Source organism: Scleropages formosus, chromosome 24 (genome assembly GCF_900964775.1).
Source record: "Scleropages formosus chromosome 24, fSclFor1.1, whole genome shotgun sequence".
Lineage (NCBI taxonomy): Eukaryota > Metazoa > Chordata > Actinopteri > Osteoglossiformes > Osteoglossidae > Scleropages > Scleropages formosus.
The window spans coordinates 5,131,965-5,148,612 of record NC_041829.1 but is presented as its reverse complement, the minus strand read 5'-3'; the positions used below and the strand labels follow the sequence as shown (position 1 = coordinate 5,148,612).

Below are 16,648 nucleotides of genomic sequence, written 5' to 3'. Positions count from 1 at the left end.
AATAATTGTTTCCAGCGTGTCCTTTCGGTGAGAGCAATGGCCAGGTACATACAAGGAACTTGGAGAAGTACAGCTCCTGGAAAAGCCTGTCATTCTGCCAGAGTGAGAGCGCAGCCCCTGGTGGCAGTGGAAGTCTGGAGACCAAAAGCACAGAAAGGGGAGAGATCAGCAACTGCAGCAACTGCTGCATTCCTCCAAATGGGAAAGGCTGCACATTAACGCCTCATTGCTGTGTGGCCAGGATCATAAAACACTCGAGGGAATAAAACACGGCGGGGGACTGCATAACGTGGACGTGTGGGAGATGGACCACCTGTACAGCAACACACGACAAGCGCTGCAGACAGCTCGCCGAGGCATTAGCCACACCGTTCCAGCAGCAATGAAAGACTCTTAGCTGTTGTCACGCAGCATTTAACCGAATGTACACTACGGTATGAAGTGTGCCACGAAACGGCTGCGTACCCAACAGTGTTCGTTAGAGAAGCGTTCGGAACGCTCAGTGACCCAGCGAGGGTTGAATAACCTCCAGCTGTCCATGTGGATGATTTCAACACTTCTGCCACAGTGCGCACGATTAAAGACAGTGCCCTACAAATGCCTGCTACATAAACATCATTAAAAACAACTTTCCTGACAATATAAATAAAGCCAATGAAGGAAATGCTGCACTGTGGAATATCTGGCATGCACAGCTTCACCAGCAGTAAGACCCTGTACTCAATGAAGACCTAAACCATGCCACCAATCTGAAGGAAAAAAGACAGGATACTATTACATTTGAGGGTAAAGAGCTCAGTCTTGAGATGTGTGTGACTGACATCTATCCTGGGTCTAACCTGGCCTGACCTGGACCTTTCTTCATGACCTGCAGTACAAGATGGATCTGGGATCAAAGCCACGGAGCCTCTGTCAACACGGATCATTCTGGAAAATAGAGTCACTGTGACAGCGAGAGAAACGCACAACTGCCAGGGGACAGTTTTCACCTCACACCTACACATCAGCTGTAAATGCTGCTGAACCAAAAAAAAAAAAAAAAAAAAAAAAAAAAAAAAAAAAAAAAAAAAAAAAAAAAAAAAACTTTTGCATGAACTGACTCTAGAAAAACTTGACAGTTTTACTTAATCCTTCTTGCTACAAAGTGACATTGGGGCTTATGTTAGGAGCAAAACATATTCCAGAAAGGCCAACCAAACTCACTTTAAAAGCAGCTAGGGGGCATTTACCAGATGTGTCATGAGAGGTTTTATGCAAATTAATTTCATCAGTTACTAAAAAAAAAAAAAAAAAAAAAAAAAATTGAGGCTGTTTGTCATCGCTCCCAATACTGTAACATGCAATAACCTTTGAAAGAGCGATAGAAAGATATAAAAGTAATGCAGAGTAACAAGTCTATTTCCTCCCAGTCTCAAGTCACTAGTAAAATGTCTTACAGTGTTCCAATTTCCCTTACGTGTTTAATTAAAAATTTATGTAAATGTTAAGAATTCTGTTTGCCACTATGTTCCGTAAGAATAAAAAGTGATTTCTGGACTCTTTCCAACAGCTGTTTTACAAATAAAGTCATTAAAGTTTAACTCAAGCAGTTTAAATTTAATGGTTTATAAATCATAACTATTAGTTTAAACGGCAACGTTCTGAAAATGGCGGTAATGAGGGAAAGGAATTTCTGGGAATCACGAGTAGCTGCAGCCGTCTCTAAAGCTGCTATGGGAGGTACACAAACTCTGAACGCTGATTAAGAAATTGAGATTCACTTTGATTTGGAGGGAAAATACTTTTGTTAACAGCATAGCAGTACGGAGACAGGAAAGCAATATCGCAGTCAATAAACATAAAATGTGGAAGTGTCATTTTTGACGTTTTTGCAGCCGTTCAGCTGAGATGTCTATTACATTCACATCAGAGAGATAGTTGGTTCTTTTTCAAACAAGGATTTCAATTCAGCCCATTTACAAAAAGGTTTTAGGAAGTCTGACCGGTCAACGCAAATTAAATTTGTTGCTACGGCAGGAAGTCGGCGATAAGGGCCGACATGGTATGAGAAAAGTACAGAGATCCCTACAGGCTCCTCCATGCCTTTAATCCTTTTTCAGATGGACTGGCAGCTCATACCAGGAAAACGGCAGAGACATAACTGTACGGATTGACACACAAAGACAATCTGCTGAACTTCACCTCACAACAATATTTCCCAGAGTCCTCGGTTCCACTTCCCTCATGTCATCGTCGAGAACTTTGACTGAAAGAGAAAAGCGACACATTCATCTCCAGTTGCCAATATCAGAAAGTGTGTGTGAATGTCATGCTGAACAGAAAGACGACGTTTGAAAATATGAGACAACACTGTGAGAGCACAATACATGTTGATATGGCTTAATGTGTGGGGAAAAAAGACAAAACGTATACAAAAGCCTGTTAACACAGCTCATTAGTAAAATAATAATAATAAATAATAATAATAATAATAATAATAATTAATGACAGAATTTCAAAATCCTCAATTTAAGAAGAGTCCAAGTGGATCAATGAACCAATAACCAAAGTAAACATCAAGTGCTCACCATTGTACCCTGGAACCGGCTTGCCTGCTTGGCCAGCAGGGGGAGACACTGTGTTTCCCAGGCCAACACAGGATGCTGTGATCGAAGATCCAGTCTCTGAAAAGAACCATAGAAAAGAATGCGACAGGTAAAACCATCATCTGAAAGCAAACACTCAGTTCGCCATAATATATGTCATACATTCTCTGTGTGTTTCAGTACGTCACTGTATTCACATTTTGACCGAAGACTTGAACCAAATAGGGGACAGCTGATGGCGCAGAGGTTAGAATTTCCATTTATTATACTTCATTTCTATAAGAACTCAAAGAACCCAAGCTCAAATCCTACATGCGCCGTAGCAGCCTTGATCGAGGTACTTACAATTCTTGTTGAACCGATACAATAAGAATTACAAAGCTGAAGAAACGAGTACATAATTAAGTAGCCTAACACTGTCGGATGTTTTGAAGAAAAGTGTCGGTGACACTTCCATTAAGGGATAGGGATCTAGTGTGTATTTTAAACCACCAACACAACTAGTTATGTAAAATGTGCACAGAATATAAGATTCATTTTATCTACCCACACTGGATGGCAAGAGAGAAATTCCTGCAGGTGTTAAAAAAACCACAGATCCAAGCTGAACAGGAGCCTAATGGACCTTAATTCTGACTTCCCCTCACCGTCATTTCTCACATCTGACAGGTTCAAATCCTACTGCTCCATCAACATTATTACCACTCGCACACTGGGAAGCTGAGGGCCAAATTCAACCCGAAAAGGACAAAAGACTCCAGTTCGAGTTCATGCGGAAGTTCACAGACACGCGCGCGCACACATACACACGTGTTCTGTTCACACATGCTTGTTCATTGTTATTGGTGATTCAATCCACTGTCCTGCAGGCTCCATCTGTGTCAGACGCAGGAGGCTCGGCTGTGTGCGGACACCAACAGCACACTCGCGCTTACACAAACACCCTTGTCTGGTTCCTTCTTACAGGCCCTTTGTGCTGCACCAGTTTCCATCACAATCACACTCATGTGGGCTTAGAAAACCATGGCACATGTGAAAACATGGACAGAGAGGGGGGAAAAAAGTGGAGAAGATTTCTTGCAGAAATCAGGGCTGAGAGCAGCCACTGCACTGGAGCCCCTGTATCGCTGCATTGGGAGTTGCAAAGGACCAGCCCACCGTCCACACAGCAAAACCACTGTCATGAAAATAAATGTGAGAAAACTGGCTAACAGTCATCATGGACAGTTATACAACGTCATATAATTCGGGGAAAGATCAGTCATCAAAGCAATAAAATAATGAGAAACGAGCAAAACACGCCTGCCTTCACCACTGTTTGTAGAGCGGGAGGCTCACACGAAACAGATGTTCTGTGGGCTGTGCCTACATCTATTCCTTCCCACATTTCTTTAATGGGTCATTCAAACGGAGGCCTGCTGAGCATGGCCAGTCGCCCAGAGCAAGAGTGAGTTACAGGCTACAGGCATAACCAGTTTTGTACTCTCTCTGTATTCCTCTTCCAAGGGTTTACACTCAGCCCTCATGTAACAGTCTCCCGTACAATGTAAAACCATAGCAATGGCTTAATATCTATCCCTTTTTCATACAACAGGATTATTATTCCATACAACAGCACTTTTGCTTGCTAGCTGTTCATTATACGTATTTCTGTGCATGACCTTTGTGCAAGCTTGATAAAACCACAAGGCAGTGTAACACACCCCACAAAAATGGTAAATTCCTGGGAATTCCTGATAGTACAACTCCTATCCCAAGCAGTTCACAAATCAACAGCAAAGTAAACATGGAATGAACAGTCATGGGAGCATTTAATAAAATTCATTTCGCTGTGTCTAGAAACTTAATCATGCGTACCACAAAACAAGATGGAACAAGAACTTCTAACCATATTGACATTCTCAATCAATAAAAATCAGTGATTAATGTATGGGACACCCGTGGTCCAAGGCATCACAGTGAGGATGAGCAGGACTGCCCAAACACACCGATAAACAATGAACTCATTAGTAATTGTGTCTAATCTTTACCAGACCGATGACCCCACACACCTCTGTCTTGCGCAGCCATGTCCACTGAACCATCTGTTACTGCAAGTCACTTCCACAAGCATACACAAAAACTCCACAACAGAAGGAGGCTCACATTCCATGAGTCTCTTTCACTTTGTCCTGTCCACAAACATCCCTGAGCCCCATTATCCCAATGACCCTGCCTAGAGTTTACCGTGTTACATCCTATGCCTCGTGGATAGACCCCAGGTCTCCAGAACCCAGCACTCTACTTGCAGTTTTCAATAATGAACTTATTAATGAAAATATAATATGTACAGAGATGCCAGAAATAACATTTTTGGTACAAATATTATTGAATATGCAGCTGTTTTTGTCATTTTCATGCATAAAATACCTTTATTTTGATATTTTAATGAAATATACGTGACATTTTTTGTCTGGGAAACATTTTTCCCCCCAAAAGAAATAATGGAAATTCAACTCCATCACAACAGAAATTTGCCAAACAGAGAGATGACACAAAACGAGTTCACCCAGTTACGTGACGAAAGAATGAATTAAATTTCCAGACACCAATTCAGTGATCCCCTAAATATGACATTTTGAAAAACAGTCACTCTAATATGTAAGGTCTGCATGGAAAATGATGGGTCTTTATGATGCTTGGTAGAAGCCGCTCTCTAGGGACTGATGAATGCGACTATTCTGCATGGATTCCAAGAAGAAAGAAATGTAAGATGCAATCAAAATGCAGCAACTACAAATCTAAAAAACCATGAGGATATAATCCTTGCACACATTAATCTTGGATTAATCCCCAAATTGCACTGCAGCAGCATAAACAGATAAATACGCAATATCCACAACAAGTTGTACAACATTTAAAAAGACTGCCCGTGTATGAATAGGGTATATGAGCAAAAGTTTCATTGGCAAAAAAAAAAAAAAAAAGTCAAAAGGTCACCAAAAACCAGATCCATTCACACGCCAGTTGAGCAACAGAAGCTGAGCAGCTCGCTTTCAGTACCCAAACAAATGCATCTGTTTCTCCACACACTTGGATTCTTGGCACTGGAAGATGAGGCCACTCCACGTGAAGCCACACAGCGAGGAGGAATGGAGGACAAGACTGTCAAAGCAAAAATAAAAAAAAAAAAAAACAACCTCACGGGAGGCATGTGGCACTGCCACTGAGATGAGGGGCCTGGCACATGCCGCCAAGGAGCTGTTCTGGACAATGCCTGCCAGACGCTGACTCGTGAATACACTGTGTAGGTCACAATTACACTCCCGTGTGTTTGCGTGTTCTTCGGATGGGAGCGCATATACAGCGGAGTAAGCAAATCAGACCCTCGTTCTGTTCCTCTGCCTATTCACACAAACACGCCGTTATACCACTGCAAACAGTGCAAAGCTAGTTTTCCTTCCACTGTATAAAACAAACAAATATAGAACGAGAGAGCGAGAGAGTAATGCGAAGTCTCCGGAGTACGAGAAGAAATGATTTAGCTTCATTTATTTGGGGGAAAAAGAAATGTTAAGTAAACATCCAGCTTAGCGTCACACGGCAATTTCCACGGAGCCAGAGCCTAATTGAAGGCATCCTGTTGAGCAGCGGAAAGGATCCCCAGAATGAGACGAGTGCCTGATGAGGGGTCGGCGGGGTCAAGGATGACAAGTGTTCGGGCTGCAGGCCGAGGAGTTGTCTGGGGCCGGGATGCAAGGGCCACCAGGAAAGGGCAGATCCCTGACTCCCCTCAGAAGAATGAATAAAGGTCTGCCTAATGAGCACAGAGAGCCGTTCACTGTCTTAATGTGCTCAGGGCCATAACAATTAAGCATATTCTGGTAGAAACACACTAGGTTCTTTAAGATCTTCAAAAATTCTTTTAATAATAAAAAAACAAGGTAGATAATCTATTTAGATAACAAAAAACACTTTCTCCAAACTGTTCCATGACCACAGCAGGGAAAGAGCCAATGTAAACACTGACATTAGATCAAATAATAAAGTAAATGATAAAAATAAAGTGCGAGTTTAAAGACGGACTTAAACCAAGATGGTAAACAGACGTCTACACCCATTAGATCTTTACAGCCGCTAGATTATAAACTGGGGCATCTCGGAGGGGTATGCTTCAGCTTTGTTCCTCCAAAAATGTTTGAAAAGACAGCGATGGACACACACGTGCACAGAACCACCTATCAGTGACAATCAGCACTGCATCAATGGAAGCCCAAGAGCCATGAAACAGTTTGTTTCCGTTAAAATGCTACCTGAAGCACAAGTGATGCAGGCTGTCAGCAGAGGCGAAAGAAGGGCAGTTTGGAAAAAGGAATGGTAATTATGCTTCTTAATCACACTTTGTAACGTACCTGCAAAGAGCCGGAGTTAATGCTAATGAACTATAGTGCTGGGTTAGGGAAGGAATAAGGCTATGGGCAGAGGTGGGGGTTAAAGGGTTAAGGTAGGAATGAGGGTATGGGTAGAGGTGGGGGGTAAAGGCAGAATTAGGCAGAGGAGGGGAAACAAGGAAAAGAGCTTTAAACTGGTCTATTCACATCAGTCTGCTACCTCCCGCCCTTATACTACTTCAGCACTTCGGCTCCTCCGAGTTGTCCTATTTCTACCCAGAAGGATTTGATGTTAACTATTCCTGAAAAGATTTGTTACAGTGTAAACCAGGCAGCTGTATTTCATGTGTCTCCCAATTGTCACTACATGTAATGGACCGCTGCATTCAAAATATACACCGGTTCCTCAACTAACAAACACAATGAGGACTTTATTAGCCCATTTATTAACGCAATCTGTTCATATATTCAAAGTCACTTTCGCCACCAGTTTATTTGTAAAAGCATAGTAGTGCCCCGTGATTTATTCACTGATCTGGTTTTGCAAAAACCTCAAAGCTATAACAAACTTACGTCATCATTTTCTATTAATTCCAAACAATACGTTTCATTTATAATTCTGAAAAACAACAAAAAAAGTCATTTCCAAAATCTCCTGAATGAAAACCAACATCTGGCTGTTCCCTTAAGCATGTGCCACATCAGCTTCTTGCCACTTTTCAACTTTATCATCTGCATAATAAGAAGTGGAGAGCGTGTTGTGATCGGCGCTGTCTGAACAACAGCTGATGGACCGATCGATCCAGGGATCCAGGATAATAAAAAGTAAATATTAACTACCTCTCTAGGTTCTGTAAAAGCTGTAATACTTACAAAAAACAAACTTTGGCTTTTCATTTTAAAGTGAACATTTTCTCAACTTTGAACTACATTAATAGTACTTTCAAAACACTGAAAATAAAATTGTCATCTCCACAAACTCCCAGTTAATGCTGACTGTTGATCAGTTTATTCCATAAACATGAGACAAAAGGCAGTGCCACTCTTGTGTCTATTCTGTCCGCTTTGTTTTTACTCCACAGAGCAAAAATTGTAAATCTGATAAGGGAAGAAAATGAAATCAAATAAATAATCTGGAAAAGTTTTGTATCTTCAAAAAAAATTCAGAACATGAATGTTGAAAGCATAAGGGGCCAGGGTAGATAATTCTGAGGATTGACAACAACAATCCAGAATCGGTAGGGCAAGGTGGACTGGGGGTCTCTGAAGGGAGCAACAGGACCATCAACACACCCTACATGCCTTACATCTTCAGACACCCATTTAAAAAAACAAATGCAAGATGCACCACTTTACCACTGTAGATACAAATGGGGTTTGTGCAAGACCACCTCTGGACTTGCCTTCATCGTTCCCTGCGGTTTCTGCTCAAACTTCTAGTTCAGCTACGGTGTTTAAGGCTGTTAAAGAGAAGCATGAATAAAAGCTTGCGTGTAAATTTTTCTAGAGCACAGGCATAATTCTGATATTACTACAAAATGCTAGGTTTTATATTCTCACTAACAGGTCGTCCAGTATCCTGGAGGCTCATTTAGGAAGAGAGAGAGACCACAGGATGAGAAGAGCATATTTTACACTGCAGTGCTCAGTGCAAAATGGGAAAAGGATGTGCTGTCATTGTGCCACAGCACAGCAAGAGTCCTGTCTCAAATAAAAGCCACAACAGGATTATTTAGGCTCACTAAAGTGAAGGAGAAAAATAAAATCCATCCGACGCCACTAATAACCGCCACCCAAATAGCCAACTTCACACTAGCGAGCGCAGATGCTCTCGACTGGAAACTCACTGGTTGCCAAGCAACACAGATGACATCAGCAACCTTCATTGCTCCCCCCCTACAGTTCTGTCCCAAAATAGCTCAGAGATTATCAGGAGGTTTCAAAGCAGTTCAGGCGCCTTTCTCTTCTTTATCAACGTCCATTCTCAGGAAGAGAGAAAAAAAATACATTGATACTGAAATTCATAATGGCCCAAGATGAAGTGCACCACTAAAAGGTCACACACTGATTCTACTGAAAACTGGGGGAGGGAAAAAAGCATGGTAAATGAATTCAGACATGCTGTACATTTCACTGAGGAAGACATGAGAGAACAGCAGAACTCTCGAATGAGGAACAGCACTGGTATTACAGTGAGGCGACAGTGGGGACTGAGATGTTAAGAGCAGACAAACAGCATTCTCAGCTTCCTTGTTTTCCTCCCACAACCCGTCCCCAAGGTCACAAGCAGTGATGTCCAAGTGGAATATTGCTGGTCTGACTGTACAGTGACATTCATCTTAAGATACAGCAAAAAAATAAAAACTGATATGTAACGTTAGGACTAAAATAACTATTTAATTGACAATTGTTCAACAATACATGTATCTTTTATACTTCCAGTAGACATCACAGCCTGTTTCGAAGCACACCTTCATGCGTCACAGCCATCACAGCAGTACTTTAAATATGTCAGTAAAATTAGTTAACTGTTCCAGCAAAGGAAAAATAAAGTTTCTTTAAAATTCTTCAAATTTCTCCAAAATCTGAATTTCCATGTGTATTCCAAGACAGATTCAGTCTTAACAGCCATATTATTACATGTGTGATCTGAACGCTCAGAGAATGGCTCATCCAGCTAACCCAATTAATTACTGCACAGATTGTCCCCTCTACCAGCCTCCAGCACGCGTATGCGCACGCGAATAAATCCATCAGGCCCATTGTGGGGTTCCATGGTCCTCCACTCTTATTACCACATCTGAGACTATACGTGCAAGTGCCCATAATTCATTATCCATGTTGCAAGCTTCTACTGTTGATTCTGGGCACACTGGTACATGCAGATTAAGGTGAAGCTGACCTCAGTGTTCTTCTACTTCAACACAACCTGTCTAAAAGAGAAAAGAATGTCTCATTTCTCTATTAAAGAAGATGAAAATTTGTACAAAGCAAGAGCCTAAGTGCCATTAGATAGATCAGTCAAGGATATCTCCTCTCGACCTTTAGTGGACCATACCATGTCATTAGGAACTTCCATAAGCATTGTTTCGAAGGTGTAAAAGCTCAATGTAATTCTTAATATACAAACTCTCCACTATAAGGCTGAAGGGAGTTCTTAGAGATTTTTTGCACATCTCCCCGCACAATAAAATGGTCATTGCGTTGACTCCGCTTTGATAAACACTGTTTGTTCTTTCCTTATCCAACACCATCTGCTTTGTGATGCAGTGCATGCCTCCAAGCAGGATCACACAACAGACTACGCTCGGTGCATTTCAAGTTAGAGAGTAGCTCACATTTATTTCCTTCATCATACCCCTCCCCCCCATATTACAATAAGTTGAAGAGCTGTTTTTTTCAACCGGCATTAAAACCATATTTTTTCCTCCAAAAAAAAAAAAAAAAAAAAAAAAAAGCATTATAGAAGTGGTTACACACACACACACACACACACACACACACACACACACACACTTTCAGAACCGCTTGTCCCATACGGGGTCGCGGGGAACCGGAGCCTACCCGGTAACACAGGGCGTAAGGCCGGAGGGGAGGGGACACACCCAGGACGGGACGCCAGTCCGCCGCAAGGCACCCCAAGCGGGACTCGAACCCCAGACCCACCGGAGAGCAGGACTGTGGTCCAACCCACTGCGCCACCGCACCCCCCTAGAAGTGGTTATTGACAATGAATTAAAAAAAATAAGATTAAATGCTAGATTGCTGGAAAAAATAAAATATGTTGGTGCTATTGTTCCATATAATAAAACTTCAGTGTTTTAACTAATTTTATTTGATGGATTTTTCATCCAGGACTCAATATTTTCCATAACAGGCAATGCCAGTTCAACCCCCATAAAACAGGAATTTGCCTAGTCATTTCAAGCAACATTTTTCATGTTTTGAGCAAAACTTTGCTCCAATTCCGTCACATTGATCTGCAATCCCACATCGTGAAACTGTTCTGCAAACTGCAGGGTGGAACCACAGCTGAAGACATGCTTCAAATAAAGCGGTGGCCCTGTCAACAGCCACAAAGAGATAAGGTGATTCATGCTGCCACTATGAGACCTTTCCACTAGTCATCGTTCAGAGTTCCTGGTACATACTGGGTTGAAAAGTTTATTTGCTGACTTCACCTCCTATTTGTCATCAGTGAAAACAATGCGACTACGATGGACTTCAACATACAACCCTAACTGTAAAAAAAAGTTGGGACAGTATGAAAAATGGAAATAAAACAAAAAGGAGTGATTTGTAAATTTACTTTGACTTGTATTCAAAGAAAAACAGTATAAAGACATAGTATTTCACATTTTACCTAATCAGTTGCATTGTTTTCTGAAGCTATATGTTTATTCTGAAATTGATTACAAATGAAAACTATGTTCCCAAGATGAGGGGGGCGCGGTGGCGCAGTGGGTTGGACCAGGTCCTGCTCTCCAGTGGGTCTGGGATTCGAGTCCTGCTTGGGGTGCCTTGCGATGGACTGGCGTCCCGTCCTGGGTGTGTCCCCTCCCCCTCCAGCCTTACGCCGTGTTAGGCTCCGGTTCCCCGCGACCCCGTATGGGACAAGCGGTTCCGAAAATGTGTGTGTGTGTGTGTGTGTGTGTGTGTGTTCCCAAGATGTATTTTTACATGTTCTCATTTTTGATGGGTTTAAACAAAATGTCATGGGTCTCATATATCATCACTGTTCCTCACCAGATCTTGAACCAACTGACAGTGCAAAGGCATTCAGAATGTTTGGACTCTCCCTCCTAACTACATTTTGAGAGAGCATTTTCTTATTCTACCGGAGATAGAACTGACCTTCAGTACCTTGTGTAATAACGAAATCACATTGTTGGGATACTCTAAACACCACTTTCAATAATCAAAAAGCTTTACCGAGTTGAACCCAGAGTTCTTCACTCAGAGTTATACTGCCCAAGAGTTTAATAACACCTCTACAAGAACAGTTCCGACTGAAGATCTAGCTACTGAATTTCAGCAACGTCATCTGAGAAGTTCTTTTCAGGTGTAGAGGAGAAACTGAATTCTGGTCGTTTCAGAGAAGGAAGTGATGCACCACTTTCATAAGAGGTCTGGAGGGAGCAAGACACAGCCCTGCAACAGCCTTCCCTGTACTACCCATAAAGTTTGCCACATCTGAATGTGGAAACATGACTGCACCCAAACAAAATTAAAAGGCGACACCTGAGCAGGTTCTCACAATGTATAATGCAGAGAAAGGGTAACATATATGAGCAGAAGACTTACTCCTGGCTGAGTACCTCTTCCTTGAACAAGTATCTCCATGTGTCAGAGTGTGACAATTTCATGTTTTAATAAATTTGGGTCTGGATCTGCTATGCGGTACATCCATTAAATGTCACCGTTAGAGACCAAATGGATAAATCTGTGAAATTAACAATTTCTCTGAGAAAAAGAGAACTGGGGTAGCCGGTAGTGTAGTGGTTGTAGCTCCTGCCTTTGGACTCAAAGGCCGCACGTTTGATTTCCACCTCCACCTGTAGTACCCTTGAGCAAGGTACTTACCCTAAATAGCTCCGGTAAAATTATCCCGCTGTATAAATGGGTAAATAATTGCAAGTAATTCAACACTAAGTCACTTCGGAAAAAGCATCAGTTAAATTAATAAATTTAAATGTAAGAATGGCTCTTAGTAGCGTCATTCTTGGCCAACAGTGTTGTTAAATCATTGCAATTTTTAAACATTTTCTTCACACGGCCTGCCTTTGCCACCTTGTAGTGCTCTAGCTGTATACTGGGTCCACAACTTACAAACACAACTGTATAGCTGTAACAAATAAAAATACACTGCAAACTGACTTATTGTTTAAAGCCACATTAAAACCATTTTACAATAATTGAAATTAACATGTCATCAAAAAATTCTAAGTCGACTACTTTACCCTTTAAATATGTGCAATGTTCCTCATAAAAATTACTGATCACCATCACTTTTGAACAGCAGACATATGATTTAATCTGAGCTGAATTAATCCAGTCCAACATTCCTACTATGTCTGGGTATGTATGACGAGAAAACACGGGTGACTTTCACCTCACAAGAAATACAATTTTGAAAACAGACAGGTGCAGAAAATAAATTAAATAAAATAAAAAATTTTAAAAATTAAGTAAAAATTAAATAAATAAAATAAATGTTTGTTTCATTGAAAATGTGTTACTTGATTGCTGGTAACAGGAGGACACACAGTACTGGCCAGCAGCCACATCAGACGTACTTCGATTGCCTAGATCACCTACTTGACCATTTCAGCAGGCAACAGAGGGCTTCCCAATAGGCAGATTAAACCTGTTCAAAGTTTTACTACGGTTATATTTTGAAAAAGGAATAGTTTTTATTCTGTAGTATGTACTATAAATATTCTGCTTGTTATATTAAAAACTTTCCACATCTGTGAAACTAAGTAAGACTGCAGGGGTTAACCTCAGGAACTACTGACAATGGTGAAACTGACTTCCGCACTACTGTCAGTTGAGCTATTAAGAGCTGACCAGAAAGGCGCACAGCAGTAAAGCTGGAGCTTCACAGTGCCCGAGTTCCATGTTCTGGCATTGGTGCTAATGCAGTTCAAGGTGTACAGAGTCTGCATGTTCTCCCTGTGTTTGCAATGCAGACAGACATACATGGAAGACAGCAGTGGTAAACCACACCCGTACAAAGAAAACCATTTGCGTGGTCACTAAGTCGAGTTTGACTCAATGACACATACCTTCCAGCCATCAGCATCAGCCAGAACAGAATAAAAATAAAAGTTAGAGAAAACATTTTTAAACAAGTCCAAAAAAAAAACTTAACTGTCATAAAAGGATTTGTTTGTGTTCATGGACTATTATTTGTAGGAGCTCATTTGTTTATTCCTGCGAGAAGTTTGTTTTCTTTTTTGTGAATGATGACAGTATTGCAGATATAGTGGCAAATTTGGGCAACCAATATTTTGAAAGCAGGGCAACCCTCCCATATTTCCAAGCAAACATTTTGATGAAGGATGATGCAAAGTCCACTTAATTTGGTTTAATTCATATCCTTCCCAAACCTCTGTCCAGACAATGGCATTCTTTTATACCACTGGTTGTACATCTAGGTGCTGACTTACATCAATTTCCTTTCAACAAAACACAATGAAGCAGCAACAGTTTTTGCAATATTTCTGGTTTTCATACCACAAAGCTTGGCCTCACCTGCGCTCTGAAATGATGAGGTCTGCTCCACTGCAAGACATTTATGAATTCCCTGGGAATTTTTCAGAGCACAGCTATCCCCCAAGGAGACATCACCGAAAGTCAAATACAAGAAGGAAGATATTAACAGTCAAGCAGCAGGACAGTGCAATGAAGATTCATTTCAAACTACAGCTAGGATGAGCTTTGGATTGGACTGAACCATCCTCATAAACCTAACAAAGCACTGTTAGGCCAAATGTAGTTGACATTGGTAATGGTGTTAAAGGTCATAACCAATAAACTGTAGTGTCAGAGAATCTAACGTATAAAGACCTGGATCAAACCCACTAGCATTAATTATGGCACAAACAAACATACCATATGAAACTAGAGTTGACATCGTTTCACACCTAGAAGTTCCTTATGATAAATACAATACACTGGGTCCTCAATTTACAAATAAAACTAGAACTACATCATAATCAATGAAAGCTTAATAATCAATCAATTTACTCCTAGGTTAAATTCTATAAAAATCTCAGATTAAGCTAGAGTTATTGAAAAATTCACTCTTGCTTCCTACATCTTTGTCACACTTCCACCAACTGCTCATTTTGTGCAGGGTCACTGTGTTCCAGAAGCAATCTTTAAAATGGGATAGGACACTAGTCCTTTGCCGGACTTTCATTTTTTAGTTTGAAACTGCATGTGCAACATTCGTCAACATGTTTCCACTTTGAGTTTGCATCATCATCTATACAGTCAATAAAAACACAATCACAGTGATGTACCACATTTTGTTTGACGGGTAGGTTCTATAAAATCTGAAGATTAGAATTGTTTAAGCAATGGAATCTATTTAAACATAGGGAGGTGAAAGTTGGATTTTTTTTTTTTTCAACCATGGTGCTGGTGAATTTTATGGGAAGCATGGAAAACAAAAAGATGGATACTGGATCAAATCAGGTTGGATCAAATGTCATTAGAAGCACAACTCATAAGACAGTTTATCGTATTTCGATTTACATCATGGGAAGATCAAATTCCTCAGACTAACGCTTGGGAAAGCTGCAGGAAAATGAGGAGGATAACCACCAATAACATGGATAGACTCAATCACGGTGACAAAGGACAGAACCCTTTCAACACTAAGGACAGAGGAGGAGGACAGAAACTGCTGGTGACCACCAAGTCACTGACTCAACAGCGCTTAAACAACCAGGTTCTGTAAGAGTCTTCAAAATAGCTATTAAAAACACTGCAAAAACATCATCATTTCATTAACTACAGTATGTGCCACATTTAAAACAAATTTCAAATGACAGAAAACAAAAAACGTAATCTCCACAAACACATTATCATGTTACTGATAACTGATACTAACAAACACCAGAAATGAGCCATTAATATCATGAAAGTCATTTGAATTAATCCAGTTTCACACTCCTACTCTGTTTGGGGGGGGGAAAAAAGAAAACAAATATGGTGATCCCAAAACAAAACACATCCACTACTACTATGAATTAGAGTGTATAAACAGGCTTTATTCTTGCAGTAGAATTTTAACTCATGAATCACACCTCTTCCAGCTCAAATAGTCTTCACTGAGAGTAGCAGGCCCTCTGACAGTCTGTACGTGTCATGTGTTGAAAATTTAACCTTCACAGCATGAAGAATGAAGTAAAATGCAAAGGAAATGGAGGTAAAAGTGTGCTACAGGGAACAACACTTGAAAAGAGCAGACAGGTGAAGTTTCAATAAACCGATGTCAGCAGCACTTCCTGCTCCACTGGACCCCCCAGTCATGTGGACAGCACACCTATTCCAGAGCAAGAACCTCCGTGAAGGGCTGTCTAAAAAATGTGGCTCTTTTCCTCACACTCAAGAGCTCTAGACTAAATGTTTAAAAACAGGAGCACAGTGTTCGTAAAATCACAAAGATGCAGAAGAGCTTATTTAAACATCCCCACAACATCCATTTTGAGTCTTCCATGTTGCAGCAGCTTGCTTTTGTCAGGTCAGTGGTCTTTGCCACTCACATCCATCCCTTAACCACCAACACCCTTTTCTAGCACAAACCAACAGCATGTGTCCCAAAATCAAAACTGTAAAAACCAGTATACACTGGGTCCTTAACTTACAAACACAACTGGGACCATGTGGCCATTTGTAACTCGACTTCTTTGTAAATTCAACCACTACATTCATTATAGGACAGGACATTCAACCTTTATTCCTGGGCTGTCTCCTATTCCACAGAGAGAATGTGATCACTGCATGGCCTACTGCCTTTTTCCAAGGGCAATTGATTCCACTTAGTTTATATAACGTAAACCAAATCCATTTACCGCAAAATGAAAGATGGCCCTACAGTGACGCTGCGTTTTATAATGAACAGAGAAATGCACAAAAAAATGCTTCCATAATGTTGGCTGTGTTTGTTTCTGTACCTTG

At 40.9% G+C, this 16,648-nt stretch overlaps 1 protein-coding gene across 4 annotated transcripts in view; it reads right to left on the bottom strand.

The window, feature by feature from the left end:
- The window catches only part of acss3 (acyl-CoA synthetase short chain family member 3), a 38,818-nt gene that overhangs the window by 3,839 nt on the left and 18,331 nt on the right, over positions 1-16,648 (bottom strand). For all 4 annotated transcript variants that reach the window (XR_001966276.2, XR_001966277.2, XM_018755862.2 and 1 more), the window contains 3 exons: positions 2,568-2,663; positions 2,182-2,245; positions 53-134 (listed from right to left, as the gene is read on the bottom strand). Coding sequence is in view for 2 of the 4 variants with exons in the window: in XM_018755862.2 (XP_018611378.2) it covers positions 53-134; positions 2,182-2,245; positions 2,568-2,663 (242 nt within the window). In the remaining 2 variants the exon portion in view is untranslated. The remainder of the gene's footprint in view (positions 1-52; positions 135-2,181; positions 2,246-2,567; positions 2,664-16,648) is intronic.